The sequence below is a fragment of the Perna viridis genome, chromosome 13, assembly GCF_037379345.1.
Source record: "Perna viridis isolate PV_CMFRI_1.1 ecotype Kerala chromosome 13, ASM3737934v1, whole genome shotgun sequence".
NCBI classification, from domain to species: domain Eukaryota; kingdom Metazoa; phylum Mollusca; class Bivalvia; order Mytilida; family Mytilidae; genus Perna; species Perna viridis.
In genome coordinates, this window is record NC_142457.1 from 16,180,498 (window position 1) to 16,198,509 (window position 18,012).

At 32.1% G+C, this 18,012-nt stretch overlaps 1 protein-coding gene across 1 annotated transcript; it reads left to right on the forward strand.

Annotated features, from left to right (window-relative positions):
* The first annotated feature begins 2,003 nt into the window (after positions 1–2,003).
* On the forward strand, positions 2,004–6,932 carry LOC148599738 (uncharacterized). The gene is made up of 2 exons (XM_088559185.1): positions 2,004–2,075; positions 5,384–6,932. Exon 2 carries the CDS (start codon positions 5,479–5,481, stop codon positions 6,307–6,309), a length of 831 nt encoding a protein of 276 aa, XP_088415311.1. The 5' UTR covers positions 2,004–2,075; positions 5,384–5,478; the 3' UTR covers positions 6,310–6,932.
* Positions 6,933–18,012: the final 11,080 nt, after the last annotated feature.

Below are 18,012 nucleotides of genomic sequence, written 5' to 3' on the forward strand. Positions count from 1 at the left end.
AATGTGCCTAGCTCATGAAGAACTTTTGGAACGTACACGAATACCTTCTCCGAATATTAGACGACAAAGAACAAAGGCTGCCACCATATCAGTTTAATGCTGCTCACTGTTGCTATTGTGCATGAGTTTTTATATTTTTTTCTCAATTTTATTATGTTTTTGTTTTTTTTTTTTTCAAGTCTGTGCATGATAATGTATTTCATACAGTCAAGGTATGTCTAGTTTGTGTGTGTAGTATGCTCTTTTGCTTTTATGTTTTGCATGTATTATTGTATGTACGGTTTCTATGCTATGCATGTCCTATGCATTTGATATACATGTATACGTTCATTTGGTTAAAATGCCCACTAGAGGTGATGTTGTCTGTTATTAGATGTACCGAATCTAAAGAAATAAGTAGTTGTGACCAAAACTAAACGGGTAATTTAATGTGATTTTTATGTAGGGTTTTAGCAACATGTGATGTTATATCAATAAATTTATATATCAAAAGGAAAAATGAAATTGTATTTTTGCTAAAATTTTGCATATTTTAAAAAGAGAGAACAAGGCATTAAATTGGTTACCCAAAATGAGGAGGCAATCAGTTCCGTTTTAGATAGAGACAAAGGCTATTGTATATTTTTAAAGGTTGCCGATGTCTAAAACTCAGTTTTTGTTTTCCACTGGCTATAAATCTGTTATATTTGTTATTTTGTTTCAGTTTTGGTTTTGTTTATTTTCCAAATAGACACTATTGTGGTAAGTTTATGAGCATGCCCAATATACACTTCCGCGAGGTAGGGCTTGCGTAGAACAAACGAATTTTCCTCGCGGAAGTTTATATTGAGCATGCTCATCGGCTATCCCACAGGTAGCATAAAGGGTCTATTCTGTTTCAATGATAATTTTTTCATTGGGTTTTGCCCTTGCCTTATGCATACACTGCTTTGTTGAATCTCTCTACTAAAAACTCTATGATATTCTAATATGACGTCTTCATATCGTCAAACAGTATATGTCGGTACAACCCCACCTTTAGCACCTGCGCTCTGTCTCTTTCTTCCGCTGTTGCTTCGAGACAAAACACTCATTTAAAAACGTTTATGCGATGATTTAACGACTGAGAGGTTTTATAATTGAAATCAATTATATAAATACACATATTTAACACATACGATGACATAAATATACTAATTTAATCCAACTTTCATACGGGGGAGGTTAAACGAAACAGCCGTTATTTTGGATACGCCTAGGGAAATTTATACCCCCAAAATTACCGTATTTGCCTTATTAGAAAAGAAATAATTGGCATTTATATTCTCATTTTAAACCTCGATGTCCCTCGGTGTTTAATAGTAGAATATAAATGCCGTACCCATGTTAAAATGAGTACAAATCTACCCTCTCCACGAATTATTTCTTAACCAGCGACGTATGAACAGAAGAAATGTGTGCAGACATGCAATGGATGATTAAATACCCTATTTATCGATCAGGGGGCCTTGGATTTGATCTTATGATGTCGGATAGGATTTTCTTTCGCACAAGCACAAAATTTTTATTTATATTTTATATTTCAGCAGCAACCGAAATCAATATTTTCCATATTCTAAAATCTGCTTTGTTAAGTAATGGAGAAATTATAAAATCATTATTTTTTTTTACTTTTTCAATGTACGAGTAAACAAAAACTTTCACCAAAATTACGAACATTTATTCTTGAAAAAGTCACAACCCCCGTTTAACTTATAAAATGGTCGTTACCTATGAAAGCCTGTTTAACTCTAAAACTTCTTTTTAAACGCCCCTGCTTTTCCGACAAGAGAGGGAAGTGGTTCAACACCAGCCCCTCGGAACCGCCACTGTGGAGATCAATGGACATTGTAGATAATTTTTGCAATTTTCAGTCATTGATTTTTAATGTCTAACAAATGCATTTCTGTAATACCCCATTTGATAAAGTTATACGTTTTAAAGAGGTGACACGTATAGCGACTCATTGTAAACTTTATCTACTAAATTTATGAAAGAACGCGATAAAATTATCTATCAAACGAGGAAGTATAAAACTCAAATATCCGTCCAAAATGGTGAGTTATTTTGTCGATAAGACCGTTCACAGTGACGGGATTTTAGTAGAAAAAAAATCTTTTGATAGACTGGACCACCGTGGCACAACTAATACATGTTTTAAACTGCCTGATACACGTGAACTTCATTCGGTTGCTCAATTAGCAATTTATACTTATAACAACTGTGCCGATTTCAACAAAACTTGACAAGTATATGATAGGTCGGTAGGAACACTAAATGTGTGTTAAGTATCCGCAATAGGGTATATAAGTCTCGCCATGTGACTCCTTAGTTTCACGAGAATGGGTACTAGTCTACCATTCAAATGGATAGAGATTTGTTACTTACGGAGTGATTAGTTCAATATAAAATTTAAAGCACAACATCTGTCCGTGTTAAAGTACCAATTAAAATGACAAATGTCAATTTCTACATAAACGTATAAGGAAAAAGCATGAAGTAGAAAGTTTTGCATTGAAGTTATGCAGCGTTTCTAGATATGCCGTACAGTATCAAGGGGACAACTATTTGGATCTGAGGATTTTTATTGGCGGGGGGGGGGGGCTTGCAGTGTTTGGAAAGAAATACTCTTGCTTAGAAAAAAATTTAAAAAAATAAATATTCCGGCATACACCTAGATATTTGGAATATGAATAAATTTTCTGACCTCAGTCCAGATACATCATACATTTACGATTGATCTAGCTTGCCCCGATATGAATGAATATTCTGATCCCCCCCCCAAAAAAAAAAGAAAAAACGCGCCATTTCATGAAATCTTTTTAAAAATGTTATCTGAATTGTAGAAATGGCATTCGTTCCTTATCTAATTGTGAGTAAATAATATGAAATACATTGCAATTTCATAGTCAAAGGAAGATTACTCACTTTCACCCTATCAATCTTTGTAACATTGAAGTCTCGGCCACTTCCACGATGAACGAACTGCCAACTCGCTTCAAATGAGACCATTAACTATTCGCCCTCATTGTCAAATTCGTGTCCGCGTTTTTTGTGAGCATGATTCTGTATTTTTCAATTTTGTCCAATTCTAACATCTGGATTCCAGCACTTCATTTAAAGAACTGTACACGTTCATTATATAGAGCTGTCTTTTGGGCGGCAGATAGGGCAAAAAAGACATCAAAACAGAAAAAAAATCAACAAAAAACAAAAAAAAAACAAAAAACAAAAAAACAAAAACAAAAAAAAAAACAAAAAAACAAAAAAAACAAAAAAAAAAAAAAAACAAACAAATTAATTTTGAAACTTATGGAAATGCAAATAAAAAGATCAATTACTCTAAATATAAACACTGAATTACAAAGATCAATTACTTTTAAGATAAAACATAATTATAGAATTATCGCTAGATGGTTGTGCTTTACTTTTACTTTTTCGTCAAACATTCATGAACGAGTTGCCGTTTATATCATGTTTGCGTTGTTTCTAACTCGCTACTTTTTCAATGCTTGCATCGAGCGATACTTTTGATATGTTACGCGCTTCTTCTAGCAAATAACGCGTTTCTGAAAATAAGTAGTGTGTTTCTTTTTTAAAGTTAGCGCGATGAAAGAAGTAACGCGTCACTGTTCTTAAGTGATTTTTTTCATAACAACAAATGAAATTATCTATTTTAATATTACTGAATTTGTATTAACTCTTAAACATACACACATTATGCAATCATTCATATCTGTATTTTTGTTATTAAATATAATATAAATAAACAACACCATTGATTCATCCGAACTTAATTTTAAGGACCATGTCCACGGATTAAATACAAGCAGACGATGATTACTATAATGTACCGCCGGATGAACGGTCCCTAATGAAATAAGCAATCTGGACTTAAAGCGATGTATCGACATCTCAATGATTATTCTCGTTTCTCGAAACTACTGTCAAATTGTGATGCATGTCGTGTCTTGTACTACACTGTGAAGAAACAAGAAATAATCTAAAAATTTAGTTTGCGGGAAGTTCATTTCGAAATGAAAGATAAATAAAAACATAAGAGGATGCAAGCTGTTTTTAAGTTCATAACATGAATGCAAATATCGTGAGAATATCTAACAAGCCCGAAGGGGTTGTAAACTTAAAGCTAATTGGAGTAAACTGAAGTGAAAAACTATCTTCATAACATAAAAGTAACGCGTTACTATCAGTTAGTATAGCGCGTTACGCTCTGCTTTTTGATAGTAAAGCGTTACTTTAGGGTATGTTTTACAGCATCAGTGACGTAGAACAGGGTTACAAGTTTAAACCATGCATTTGTATCTAACAGGGTTATAAATCAATAATCTGTTTATAACAGGATTATAAATCAATAATCTGTATCAAACAGGGTTAATAAATCAATAATCTGTATCTAACAGGATTATAAGTCTATGATCTGTATCTAAAGAGTAATAAATCAATAATCTGTATCTAACAGGATTATAAATCTATGATCTGTATCTAAAGAGTAATAAATCAATAATCTGTATCTAACAGTATTATAAATCAATAATCTGTATCTAACAGGGTAATAAATCATTCATTTTGCAATAACGTGTGTTAATTTTGCATTGATGTCTATTTCTTATTCAGTGTTGACTGTTTTTTAGAGTAATTGATTTTTGATTTGCATTCTATGTTTCTAATTTAAATTGTTTCGTTTTGATGTCTTTTTTGTCCTATCTACCGCCTAATACTGTCTCTTGATTAACTGTAAGATAGATCAAACCTATTTCATTCAACCTATTAAGTATGAACCAACATAATTGTCGATACCTTGCAAATTCATATTGAAATATGTATTTTAGATGAGTTTATCTTTAAATCATTTTAGAAGAGTTTTTTTTTCATGGAAGTACATACATTAAAATTGCAAACATTTATTGGTAATTGACGTTAAAGAGTTAATATAAACTTATATATTATGTCTCCACTACTAGGCGCCAGTTATATCGAAGTGGAGTTGGTGGATGACCAACTCATTTTAGTAAAATATATATATATATATATATATATAAACAAAACAAAAACAAACACCCCCCCAAGAAAAACGAAAAATTAAACAATAAAAACCAACAAACAAACAAACAAACAAAACAAACAAACAAACATACAACCAAACGAACGAAATTTTATATATGATCTATATTGCTTTTCTTATATACTATATGTATTGAAAATAAAACAATATATATATATATATATATATATATATATATATATATATATATATATATATATATTTAATAATAAAAAACAAAAACATTTTTTTAATTAGACAATGATGTTTGTTCCTGACACCACTTTTACATTTCAATTCCAGGGACCGCAGACCGTTATTGTACGTCGCTTGATTTTTTAATAAATCATATATTGCTTTGGATAACAAGGAGTAAAAAATATACTTAAAGCCGCAATATGAATATAATAGAATTTTCAAAATATCACGGAGTGGGAAATGATATGATCATATTAAATGGAATCAACAGAGAAATAAATTTAACTTGCGAAGAACGTCAACGCATGTGTGCACGGAAGTATGGAATTGGTGCTGACGGAATAATAATTATTAGTTATAATGAAGACGGATTATTAAATCTTGACTATATCAATGCCAATGGAGGGTTTGGTTCTTTGTGTGGTAATGGTTGCCGATGTGGTTTGGCGTTTGCTCGTCGACTTGGCCTTTTTAGGAACGATTCCATAACCTTTAAGGCATACGACGGGAAGCACACCGGTCGATATATACCAGAGGATGATACTTATGGCGTTTCAATCCGTGATATTGCAATGGGAAATATTAGGAAGATTGACGAAAAGAACTATTTCGTCAATACTGGTTCACCACATCACGTGCGTTTTGTTGATGACATAATCAGTTACGATGTTATATCGGAAGGACGACGACTCCGTTATGGCATGCATGGGGCCGATAATGGCGCCAATATTAACTTTGTCGAAATTAGTTCCTCGTACAACATACAAGTGAGAACATACGAGCGCGGTGTTGAAAATGAAACTAACGCATGCGGAACAGGTGCTGTGGCTGTAGCAATAGTGGAATATTTTCGCAATATTCAAAATACCACTGAAGTTGGAGCGAATAAAGAAGGCAATATATCACTAGATATTCTAATGGGTAGTGGGAAGTTGTCCGTCAAATTTGAGATGCGAAATAGTGTATTTTTGAACATAGAACTGATTGGTAAAGCGGTCCATGTTTTTGACGGAAAGTACTTTCTAACGTAGATCGAATGACACATAGCATTAATATTTTGTATTTGTAACTGTGTGTTGCTGTAACCTAGAATTAAGCCGATGGTACATGTACATACAATGTATTCAAAATTAATAATAGGAGTCAGATACTGCACGATATTAACGGAAGTCAGTTGAAATCGGAGAGTCAAAAGACATGTTACTAAAGACTATTAAGTAAACAAAGGAAGAATTGCAACACATGCTTATGTCCTAAACACCTGGAAAACCTACGTTGTAATTTCCTATTGTACAGTCACAGCACAATGTTTTTTAACTGATTAAACCTGTAGAAATTAGCTGACTTAAACGTGAATATCTTAAATTATGTTAAAGATAGAATGCCATTAGTCAGAATTTTGTTCAACAAATTCTTGTTTATGATTTCTTAAACGAACTGGCAGCTTGTCTAATCAGGTGGAAAACTCTCGACCATTGAAAAGTTTCACTTAAGTCTAATCAGGCGAATCGAGATAAGTGGTTTGAACCAGAAATGAAGAGTAAAAGTTCATTTTGCTAAAAAAGTATGAACATGATAAAAAAATATATGATTTTATAGGCTAAACATTATGAATAAAACATTTGATATCAAAATCTTAAACATATTATAATTGACGTTACATAAGAATATTATATAATGACATGAAATTAAAAAAAATGAACATATGTTTATATTTGAGTCAGTGATCTATAGAAAGGGCAAGGTCACTTGGTATCAGAATATATAATGTTATGTAAATATAACGTACTGTCGATTAATTAATCATACCAAATGAAACCGCATCTTCTAAAACGTAACACGACATAAAAAGCACAAACGCCTATTGAGTAAGAATAATCAAGGGAACCAATGTTATAGGGGTAATCAAAAGAATGTAATCCAGGGACAAAGACCAGCATGGAAAACAGACATACACAACAAAGAACATAAAGTAACTAAAATCATACATACGAAGTAACAAAAGTAAATGAGCAACTCGGACTCCACTAAAAACTGGTAGCATGGACTAGGTGCACCGGTAGGGTAAGCGTCCTCTGCTTTTCTAGAAACACCCACCGAGTTGCTCATAAAAAGTCAAGTCCGGGGTAGACAAACGACGAAAGGAAAACTATGACCCATTGAATAACTCAGTTTTCATAGTGCTGATGGATACACCATAACGATCCACGAATTCATGATGACGACCATAAAACTTCTGTAGTGATGACTTCAATCTTGTAGCAACATAATCCTGTTCCAGAAGTGTATTTGTTAGAGCTCTAGCGCGATACAAAAAGTCTGCGTAGTTTCGGCAAGCTCTGGCATAGCGTATGAGTTGTGATATGAACACTCCATACGCAGGAGCTGAAGGGATGTCGCCACAGATGAAAGTAAAGTTGACAATTCTGAATGAAAAGTCATCACGTTTGTCGTAAAGTTTGGTCAATAGTTTTCCTTTACCATCGATTTCTAAGAGTAGGTCAAGATATGAGGCTGACATCACAGTGTCTGTAGTATCCTTTAACTCAAGTTCTTTTGGGTACATGCGATGTATCAAATCCTTGAAATAAGGATTGTTTAAAGATAATACGTCATTAAAATAGCGGAAACTGAGATTGAAGGATCTAGCCAAACGATATTCTTTCTTTCTGATCAGATCAGCTATAACGTCAGCCTCATAAGAGTGAAGGAATAGGTCAGCAAGTAAAGGAGCACAATTTGTTCCCATTGGAATGCCGACCGTTTGTTGAAAAACACGTCCACCACACTGGACAAATATGTTGTCGATTAAAAATTTCAGCATTTTGTAAACATCTTCCTCTGTATATTTGGAAGATGATTTGGAATTATTTCTTACAAAGTATGAGAAATCTCTACCAAGAACTATATATTTGTATCTAGGTGTACCATCTTTTTTTGGAAAGACAACGATGTATAATGTTTTCAAGTCGGGATTGTAACTGAGTATGGGGAATAGAAGTATACAGTGTTGAAAAATCATAGGTTTTAAAACATACCAGACAATAAATGAATAGTAAGCTGATAGGTTCATCCTCTTTTCAAGCAAACTACGGCATTTTTCACTAGCTATAAGTATAAATTTACTGTTGGTATTTCCTTTGCCTGACGTCTGACATACATTTTTATTTTATTCTAAAGACAGTAATTCAATATTGACCATATTGATACAGTCGTTATGCGACTTCCTGCAACCATTTTTCTCAGAAAACGGGCAGTACCTTAGTCTATTTTAGTAGATATTATCATGTATTAGGAATCCGACATAATGTAGTTTGTGTCATGGAAAAATGGCTTGTTGGAACAAACTGTGCCCTCATAAACATGAAGTAACAAATAAGGACGGAACTGTGTTGTGTTACTTTAGAGCGTGTATATCTAAATCATGCCCGTAGTTGATTAACATTTATGTAATACTAGACTTAATTTAGTTAGGGCCCAGACGGCATGCTTCGCTCCATTTAACATACGCACTACTTTCCTTTTGTATGTTAGTTTAACCACCAGTGAACATGTAGAGCACCATTTAGTAGTTTAGTCCCTGGACTAAGGGACATAACTCTTGAAATCAGAGATATGTTATCATTTTCAATTTCACCAAAGCTTCCATTTGAAACAGAATGTAATCAATTCAAATTACTTTAATGCTTACATGATATAGATATAAAATTCAGAAAACAAATTTTCAAATGATTTGTATGAGTTGTGCCCCTTATCCTAGGTCTACCTTCTTAACTTGGCGTTCTTAATAACTGATCAGTCGACTGAAGTGAGAAAAAGAATCAGAAACAGCTAGACATTGAGAGTAGAAAATCTCAGAGAACTTCCACCAACAGGTCAACATGAAATAGTATTTTATATTGATTAATATTTATGTTAAATATAGAGATCTGGAAACCCTTTTGTATCTGACATTTGTTCTCTTTGTTGTGCAAAAAACAGAACATTTCACTACTTTGGTATATTCTGTAATAATTCAAAGGTCAACTTCTACGGTGGAATTTCTTTTTTTTCGAAACGTTTTCTATTTCAAAATCTAGAAAAAAACACTTTATTGAATATTAATGCCAGAAGGTATATATATTAGAATAAGAACGATTGAGAAATGTGAGTTGGTGTTCTTTTGTAAATTTGAGTCATGGTCGACAACATTATATCGACAAAAAAGTTGATGACATTTCTGTTGATAGCACTTCATGAAAACCGTCAACATCAACTCAATGACATTTAAATATTGACATTTACATAATCTAGGACCTAATCTAAAATTGAAAACATGATAAAGAAATGAGGAATAAGTCGAGTGATGAAAGTTCGAAATTGAACACATAGATCTAGATGATTAAAAATATAAATACAATATAAAAAATATAAATTTGTGGTGCGTTATACAATACACATTCTTTACGTAAAATTTCTTAGTACATTAGTAAGTTAGTACACTAAAAACTTTTGAGGATAAATGCACTAAACACAAATAATACTATGGAAGAGTAATCAAGGGAACCAAGGTTATAGCGGTTTAAAGGTTATCAAATGAATGTAATCCAGGGAAAAAGACCAAAATGGAAAACAGACATACACAACAAAGAACATAAAGTAACTAAAATCATACATACGAAGTAACAAAAGCAAATGAGCTACTCGGACTCCACTAAAAACTGGGAGCATGGACTAGGTGCACCGGTAGAGTAAGCGTCCTCTGCTTTTCTAGAAACATCCGCCGAGTTGCTCATAAAAAGTCAAGTCCGGGGTAGACGAAAGATAAAAGAAAAACTATGACACTATGAACAGATCAGTTTTAATGGCACAGATTGATACACCGTAACGATCCACGAGCGCATGATGAGAAGAAGCCTTATTATAGTCGACTTACCAATTATCAAGAAAATTTGAAATGGCTAAAATTTATTTTCAGTGGTTATCTATCTATTTCAAATGATAGAATATTTTTTTACACATTTTTTTTATCTTAACTTAAAGATCTTCAGAAGCTGTTGGTTCTGGTGCATATAATAAATCTTATAGCGGTTTAAAGGTTATCAAATGAATGTAATCCAGGGAAAAAGACCAAAATGGAAAACAGACATACACAACAAAGAACATAAAGTAACTAAAATCATACATACGAAGTAACAAAAGCAAATAAGCAACTCGGACTCCACTAAAAACTGGGAGCATGGACTAGGTGCACCGGTAGAGTAAGCGTCCTCTGCTTTTCTAGAAACATCCGCCGAGTTGCTCATAAAAAGTCAAGTCCGGGGTAGACGAAAGATAAAAGAAAAACTATGACACTATGAACAGATCAGTTTTAATGGCACAGATTGATACACCGTAACGATCCACGAGCGCATGATGAGAAGAAGCCTTATTATAGTCGACTTACCAATTATCAAGAAAATTTGAAATAGCTAAAATTTATTTTCAGTGGTTATCTATCTATTTCAAATGATAGAATATTTTTTACACATTTTTTTTATCTTAACTTAAAGATCTTCAGAAGCTGTTGGTTCTGGTGCATATAATAAATTTTATCTAAAAAAGTTTCCCTAAACATATCTAAAAGGTGAAATTGGTTCTAAAATTTGTTCCCGCTTCGCACCTAAATAAGCAATTGATATTGCCGAAATGATTACAGAGAGTAACTTTTAAGGACTATGTTGCAGCGAAATTGAATTGATATCCAGATACTTTTAAATAAGAAAAAGGAAGCTTATTAATATTTAACTAGGGAAAAAAGAGGTTTATTTCATGCATTGAAAGAGTAATCAATGGAACCAAGGTTATAGCGGTAATTAAAAGAATGTAATCCCGGGACAAAGACCAGACATGGAAAACAGACATACACAACAAAGAACATAAAGTAACTAAAATCATACATACAAAGTAAAAAAAGCAAATAAGCAACTCGGACTCCAGTAAATTATGGTAGAAAAAAAATGTTTATATATATGCGCACACTCTAAATCATAAACCTCTACTATATCTAGAGTAATTTAAAATTATGTTAAGAATGATGCGATGCCCAGTTATCTGAAATATATTGGACGTCCCGTGATTTGTTATATAAAGACTTCACATGGAGACATTTTTAATCAAACTAACATACTGCGGTCGTGCTTCAGAAAGATTTCTATGTAAAAGAAAAGCACCACAAATTTGTAGAATTATTCAAAAGATGGGCGTAGAAAATATGATACATTAATGAGGTATGCATGTGTATAAAACATACCAAATTAATCCACTTCAGTATTCTTTTCATGTCCACAAAAAATGTTGAGCAAGATTTAATTTCCATGATTGTGTTGTAAATTCAAAAGATGGATGGGCATCTTATGAAACTTATACAACCCAGGATTTATACCGTTAGGTTGATATATTGTTACATATGCTATAGAGTTTGGTTTTTTTTTTAGTTTTTGTTAACATATCAATTACAAATTAAATAATATTATTGATTAGCAGACGAATGATACTATCAAATTTCCGAGCAAGTATTTTTTTTAACATTTAACATAAATGTATTATTACAAAGCAGAAACAATGTTCCTCCGATGTAGTAGTACAAGATAACATTTTGACGTAGAAATATTAAATTCAATTCAATTGAGGAGAAACAAATAGAGAAAGCATGTTGCCTGTCGGAATCTATACTTTAACGATTCCACGTTATACATTTTCAGTACAATTAATAATTTAAATATGTGGAAATTTGCCACTTCAAACTCATTTAGCAAAGCCCATGTTGCAGATCGGACCGAGAACGTTGTTTTTATTTTATTTGTTATTCTGTACAGAATACTCAGATATACATTGTAATATTCTACGACATCTTATTATCTCTTCGTCATTTACCATGAACTAAAATGCAACCAGTTTTAGGGGTATATTTGTCCTGTGATTAAATAGTCAACTTTTGTCGGAAAAAGTTCTTTTTTACATTTTCGAAATTCTATACATATGACCTTTACATGTTTATTCATTTATGTTATAGTGGAAATAAAATATGCTTGGATGGTTGAATTAACTCCTTTCTAGTTAAGTCTATATAGCGCCGATGTATATTCTGTCGGTCAATGATTTCGCATTTGAAGTTGCAAATCAGAAGTGCAAATAAATTTAAAAAAAAAATTGTTTCGAAGTAAGACATATGATTTTCAGATCAAAAGATGGATTATTAAACATGTACATGTCAACTATGATTGATGTTCAACGGTTCACATGTTGCACAACAACCATTTAGACTCATGTATTGCTAGTGCATGTAAAGCTATGTCGAAGAAAATTATTAAACCGTCTGATTTCAATATCATTTTTTAAAGAAGATAAAAAAAACTAAAAATCACTTAAGGGATAATTTTGAGTCTTAATCTATCAAATAAAAACGAATCTTTGATTTGTGTTCCTAAATACGACACAAACATACAAAAAATTTAATAACTAAAAAAAAAAAAAAAAAAAAAAAAAAAAAAGCATGCTTCTCTCGCGCCTGGTTTGTACTTCAGGTTCATTATAAAATTACTTTCCGTTTTCTCATCTCCTTTGGAATGAAATGAGTCAACTTTACCAGGTAAGAGGGCGATAATATTAGCTAGAAAGGCTTTATCGATGTATATGTCACTTATCAAAAGTTCGGAAATGCCTAGGTCCTAGTAGATTTTGGTCGGCATATCTCCGCATTGGTCCATTTTATAAAATTTACCAATACACATGTTCGTAAGTTTTTGTTCATTGTTTACAGGGACAAACTAATTAACGAATTTTATATGTATTACAATTTATCCAATTCCAAACTATTCGGAAATGTTTTGATGTAATTAATCTAGCAGCTCTGAATGATTCTGCAGAATGATACATCTTGTCAGAATAAAATCAATCTATATCTCAGCTTCCAAATGTGATATATTATACTCTTATCGACGCTTTCGTCCTCTACAACAGTCGTGCTTTGTTATTGTTTTATTTTCATATACTTTTTGTTTGTCAGTATTGTCTGGCTTTTACAAGGACTCATACATCACCACATGAATAAGCTGTAACACAGTCAGTGTCATTGTCTTTTTTGCTTATTTGTTACATCACATACTGCAGAATTTATGTAATATGTTATATCACATATTGCATAATTCCATTATTTATCCTTTAATGAACAACTTGTTTTTTATCAAAACGCAAATGTACAGGTTTCAGGTGTTTCTAGATAAAGCAGTGGATGCTTACCCTACCGGTGCACCTGGTCCATGCTCCCAGTTTTTAGTGGAGTCCGAGTTGCTCATTTGCTATTTTACTTTTTATGTACGATTTTAGTTACTCTATGTTCTTTGTTCTGCATGTCTGTTTTCCATGTCTGTTTTTTGTCCCTGGATTACATTCTTTTGATTACCGCTATAACCTTGGTTCCCTTGATTACTCTTTCAAATGTTTGTCTCAGTTTTAATACAATTATTGTTACTCCAGTATACCCAGTGGAATCAGTTCGATGAGGCCCCTGATAAATTCAGACGATTTTATGAAAACAATCAATACTAGATTTTTATCTTAATATAATAGCATCATGACCTGTGATTTTTAATTCGTTATGTTTTTATTTCTCATACTCTGTTGATATCCAAACCCAAAAAAGCATTATTCTTTATTGTTAAAAGATAGAACACTTAGATACAATACAAAGTACTTGCTAGAGATTATCCATACTTTAAAAAAGGTTCAAAATCATCTTCTTAATATACCAAAGACTTTATATCAACAACGAATTTATCCAATCTGGAGTGCGTGTAACAGGTAGTCTTTATTCCAATGGGAAGAACTATCCCCCGCTAATCACCAACCAATCCTCCACTGTTATGAGGCTGACCTTATGGCTAAGGGTAATTTTATCCAAAAGAAAGAACATCGTTTAGCCAGATCATAGGATCTACACCAAAAAACTTGAAATAAAGGTCATTACATACACTATGAAGTCGGTCTCTAATCTTAACCTACTCTTTAAGGTAAATGGGGAAAAAAGGAAATTATATGACAAACATTGTCAACTTTCTTTTTTATTTGTGGTAAAAAAAACCTTAAACACATGCGTTTGGTGTTATCATATTACAACTTATACGTAATGCCAGAGGTTGCCGAAACAACGCGGATAATTTAACCATGCTAGATTTCTCACAATCAAGGTTCTGAAATATTGGTGTGTTGTGTCATGATTTAAACTGTAACCATGTTCATAGTATTAAGGTCAGTCCGTATAAATACGTATTATTTTTGGTTTTTGGTTTCCTTTGTTGTGTTTGTTCATTTTTCTTGTCTAGTATTTATCCTTGGAATGTACTCTTTTGATAAATACTCGAATCTTGGAGACCTCGGTTCCCCTTTTATCGATTATATATTATTCTACCTCAATTTAACAAGAACTGTACATTATATTTAGAAATATGGAAAACAGAGCAAGACTGGTATTAATAAAATGACTAACTCGTAAAGACAGAGGCTTTTGACACAAACTTAAATTTTTACGCTGATCGTGTTGTTTATCTTTTCTATGCGTGTTCCTCATGTTCATCGAGTTGTTGGAGTACATGTATATCTATAGGATGTCTTTTGATTTTCCGGGATGATAGTGTCAACAAATTTCCTTAGTATTGATGTTTCATTACCATTCATGATCCTTCATAGAAAATTTCACAGGTCGAAAACAGTTAATACCTACTATTACTGTGGTTGTCTTTTTTTCTATAATTGATGTCTTTTGTTTTGTTTTGATTTAAACAAAAATGAAATTTTAAGTTGATTTAGATATATCTTCGAAATATAAATATGACGACGTCAAGGGAAAGTACAAGATAATTTATTTAATGCCTGGTAAACGTATTTTTTATTTGACAAATTGGCTTTTTACGCTTCCTTCTATCAAATTGTGTAACTTTTCTAAACAAGACGTGTATATAAATTGGTCAAATATAAGCTTGAAATTATCTTCCTTAGGTCTGTAATATGGCGACAATATTCCTATTTGCTTTACTGTTGACGAGTTTTAACCTATTCATTGGTCTTCCTATCAAGAACTCAAACCAAAATGCAATCCATAAACGATGTGAACGTTGTGCAGAATGCGACTTTGGACGTTCCATTCTTGAATTGTGCCGATATATGGATCCATGCAACGGCATTGAAGTTTCTGCTTGTAAAAATTTGTGGAAAGATGTTTAAAGCTCTCAACTCTTTAACGAACTAAAATGATGTGAGTATGGTGTTATGGATGTATGTTGACGTTTAACAAAGCAGTTTATTCCATTATTATCGTTAAAAAGAATAAGATAAAACACTTTGAAATCGGTGCTATATTCATGATTTTTTTTCACAACTAACGATAGAAGATACCACCGAGAAGACCGTAGACCGGATTTTGACTATTCTGTAGTTGTATGTTAGCGATCATGGAGATTGTAATCGACTATTACTATTTGTCTTATCTTTTATATTGGTAAATTGTTTAAATATCCTTGTTATAATTCGGTTATTAAAAAAAAACCTTCTGTTGGGGACTTGTTTTTAATATTTCTATTAATTTATATTCACAGTTAAAAATTAAGCTTATAAATAAGGACTTGCATTTTATTATATTTTAAATGTGAACTTTGTATTGATATTTCTGGATATGATGAGATGTTATATATTTTTTTTATAAATGTGTATTTTATTGTAAACTCGTCTTTTGCACCTTTAGGTACTGATAGAAATATATTTCGATGGATCAACAAAGATTTTAATACTGGAGGTTGAAGAAAAATTGTCCACTGGTTTTAATAAGAATGCTTCAATATATCCTAAAGGACCTGAATATCAAACTAAAGCGTTGAAACAAATACCATGGTAACAATAAATTGTAACAGTAGCGGATCCAAAGGGCATAGCGCTTCTAAAATTTGGCAATGATTTTGAGTATGAAGAATTTTAGATCTGAATTTTTTTTCACAAATTCTACCTTTTTTTGCCTTCAATTTACATTGCCCTTAAATTGAAATATCGGTACCTCACTCGGTTGATAAAGATCATCACTTGATATAGTCAATTGCGTTGATCTGAATAGAAGACCATTTAACAAGTAAACAATAAAACAAAACAAAACAAAACAAAAACAAAAACAAAAACCACAAAAGGCAAAACAAAACATCTGCACTTATGTCGGAATTTCTCTACTTATTAGTGGAAAGTAAGCTATATGAGTCAAGTACAGAATACGTTTATGTTCATTCTCCTTTATGTATAAACATAGTGTACTAAAGGTTTCATAAATATGTCAAGGTTTTTTTTCCAGAAGGCATCGAACGAAAAACCACTGTAAACGGTTAATACCACACACTTTGAGAGACTGATCCAACTTTAATTTTCATTGTTTGTGAATCGTAGATTTAAAGATATATTTCAATGCAGAAATAAGTAATAAAAATCATCATATTAATTTGAATACTTCATATAAAAGACATTCGATATTTAATCATAAGAAAAATACCAATACTATTTTGTTTTGATAAAAAAATTCATTTCTGCATAGAAAAACGACTTTGTATTAAAATCATAGATTAATGCTGGCAAAAACATGATGATTAATCTACGCAATAAACTATGTTAGTATATCAACAGACAAGTGGAAGGGTCTTTGGCTCTTTTACTACGTTTTACTTACATTTTATTTGTATTTCAAATCTTCGAAATCGATGGTAAAGAAAAACTACTGACCAAACTTTACGACAAAGGTGATGATTTTTCATTCAGAATTGTCAACTTTCCTTTCATCTGTGGCAACATCCCTTCCGCTCCTGCGTATGGAGTGTTCATATCACAACTCATACGTTATGCCAGAGCTTGCCGAAACTACGCAGACGTTTTGTATCGCGCTAGAACTCTAAAAAATAGGCTTCTGGAACAAGGTTATGTTGCTACAAGATTGAAGTCATCACTACAGAAGTTTTATGGTCGTCATCATGAATTCGTGGATCGTTATGGTGTATCCATCTACACCATGAAAACTGATTTATTCAATGGGTCATAGTTTTCCTTTCCTCGTTTGTCTACCCTGGACTTGACTTTTTATGAGCAACTCGGCGGGTGTTTCTAGAAAAGCAGAGGACGCTTACCATACCGGTGCACCTGGTCCATACTCCCAGTTTTTAGTGGAGTCCAAAATGCTCATTTGCATTTGTTACTTTGTATGTATGATTTTAGTTACTTTATGTTATTTTTTTGTATATGTCTGTTTTCCATGTATGGTCTTTGTCCCTGGATTACATTCCTTTGATTACCGCTATAACCTTGGTTCCCTTGATTACTCTATTTTTTCCTTTTAAACATTGTTATTGTTCACTTATTCATTATTCTCAAATATATGTTCGTTCTTTATGTACAGGTGTAAAGTGATGTTATTCGTTTGTATAACGTATCAATATATATTAAAACATAATACATACAAAAAAAAGATACAAAAAAACAAAAACAAACAAAAAACAAAAAAACAAAAACAAAAAAAACAAAAAACCAAAAAAAAAACCAAAAAAAAACCAAACAAACAAACAAACAAAAAAAAAACAAAAAACAAAAAACAAAAAAAAAACAAAAAACAAAAAAAAAAAAAACAAAAAAAGCATACATAGTTTTTGATAAATCACGATTCATCACAAACATTGAAAACCGTCAATAGTAACCAG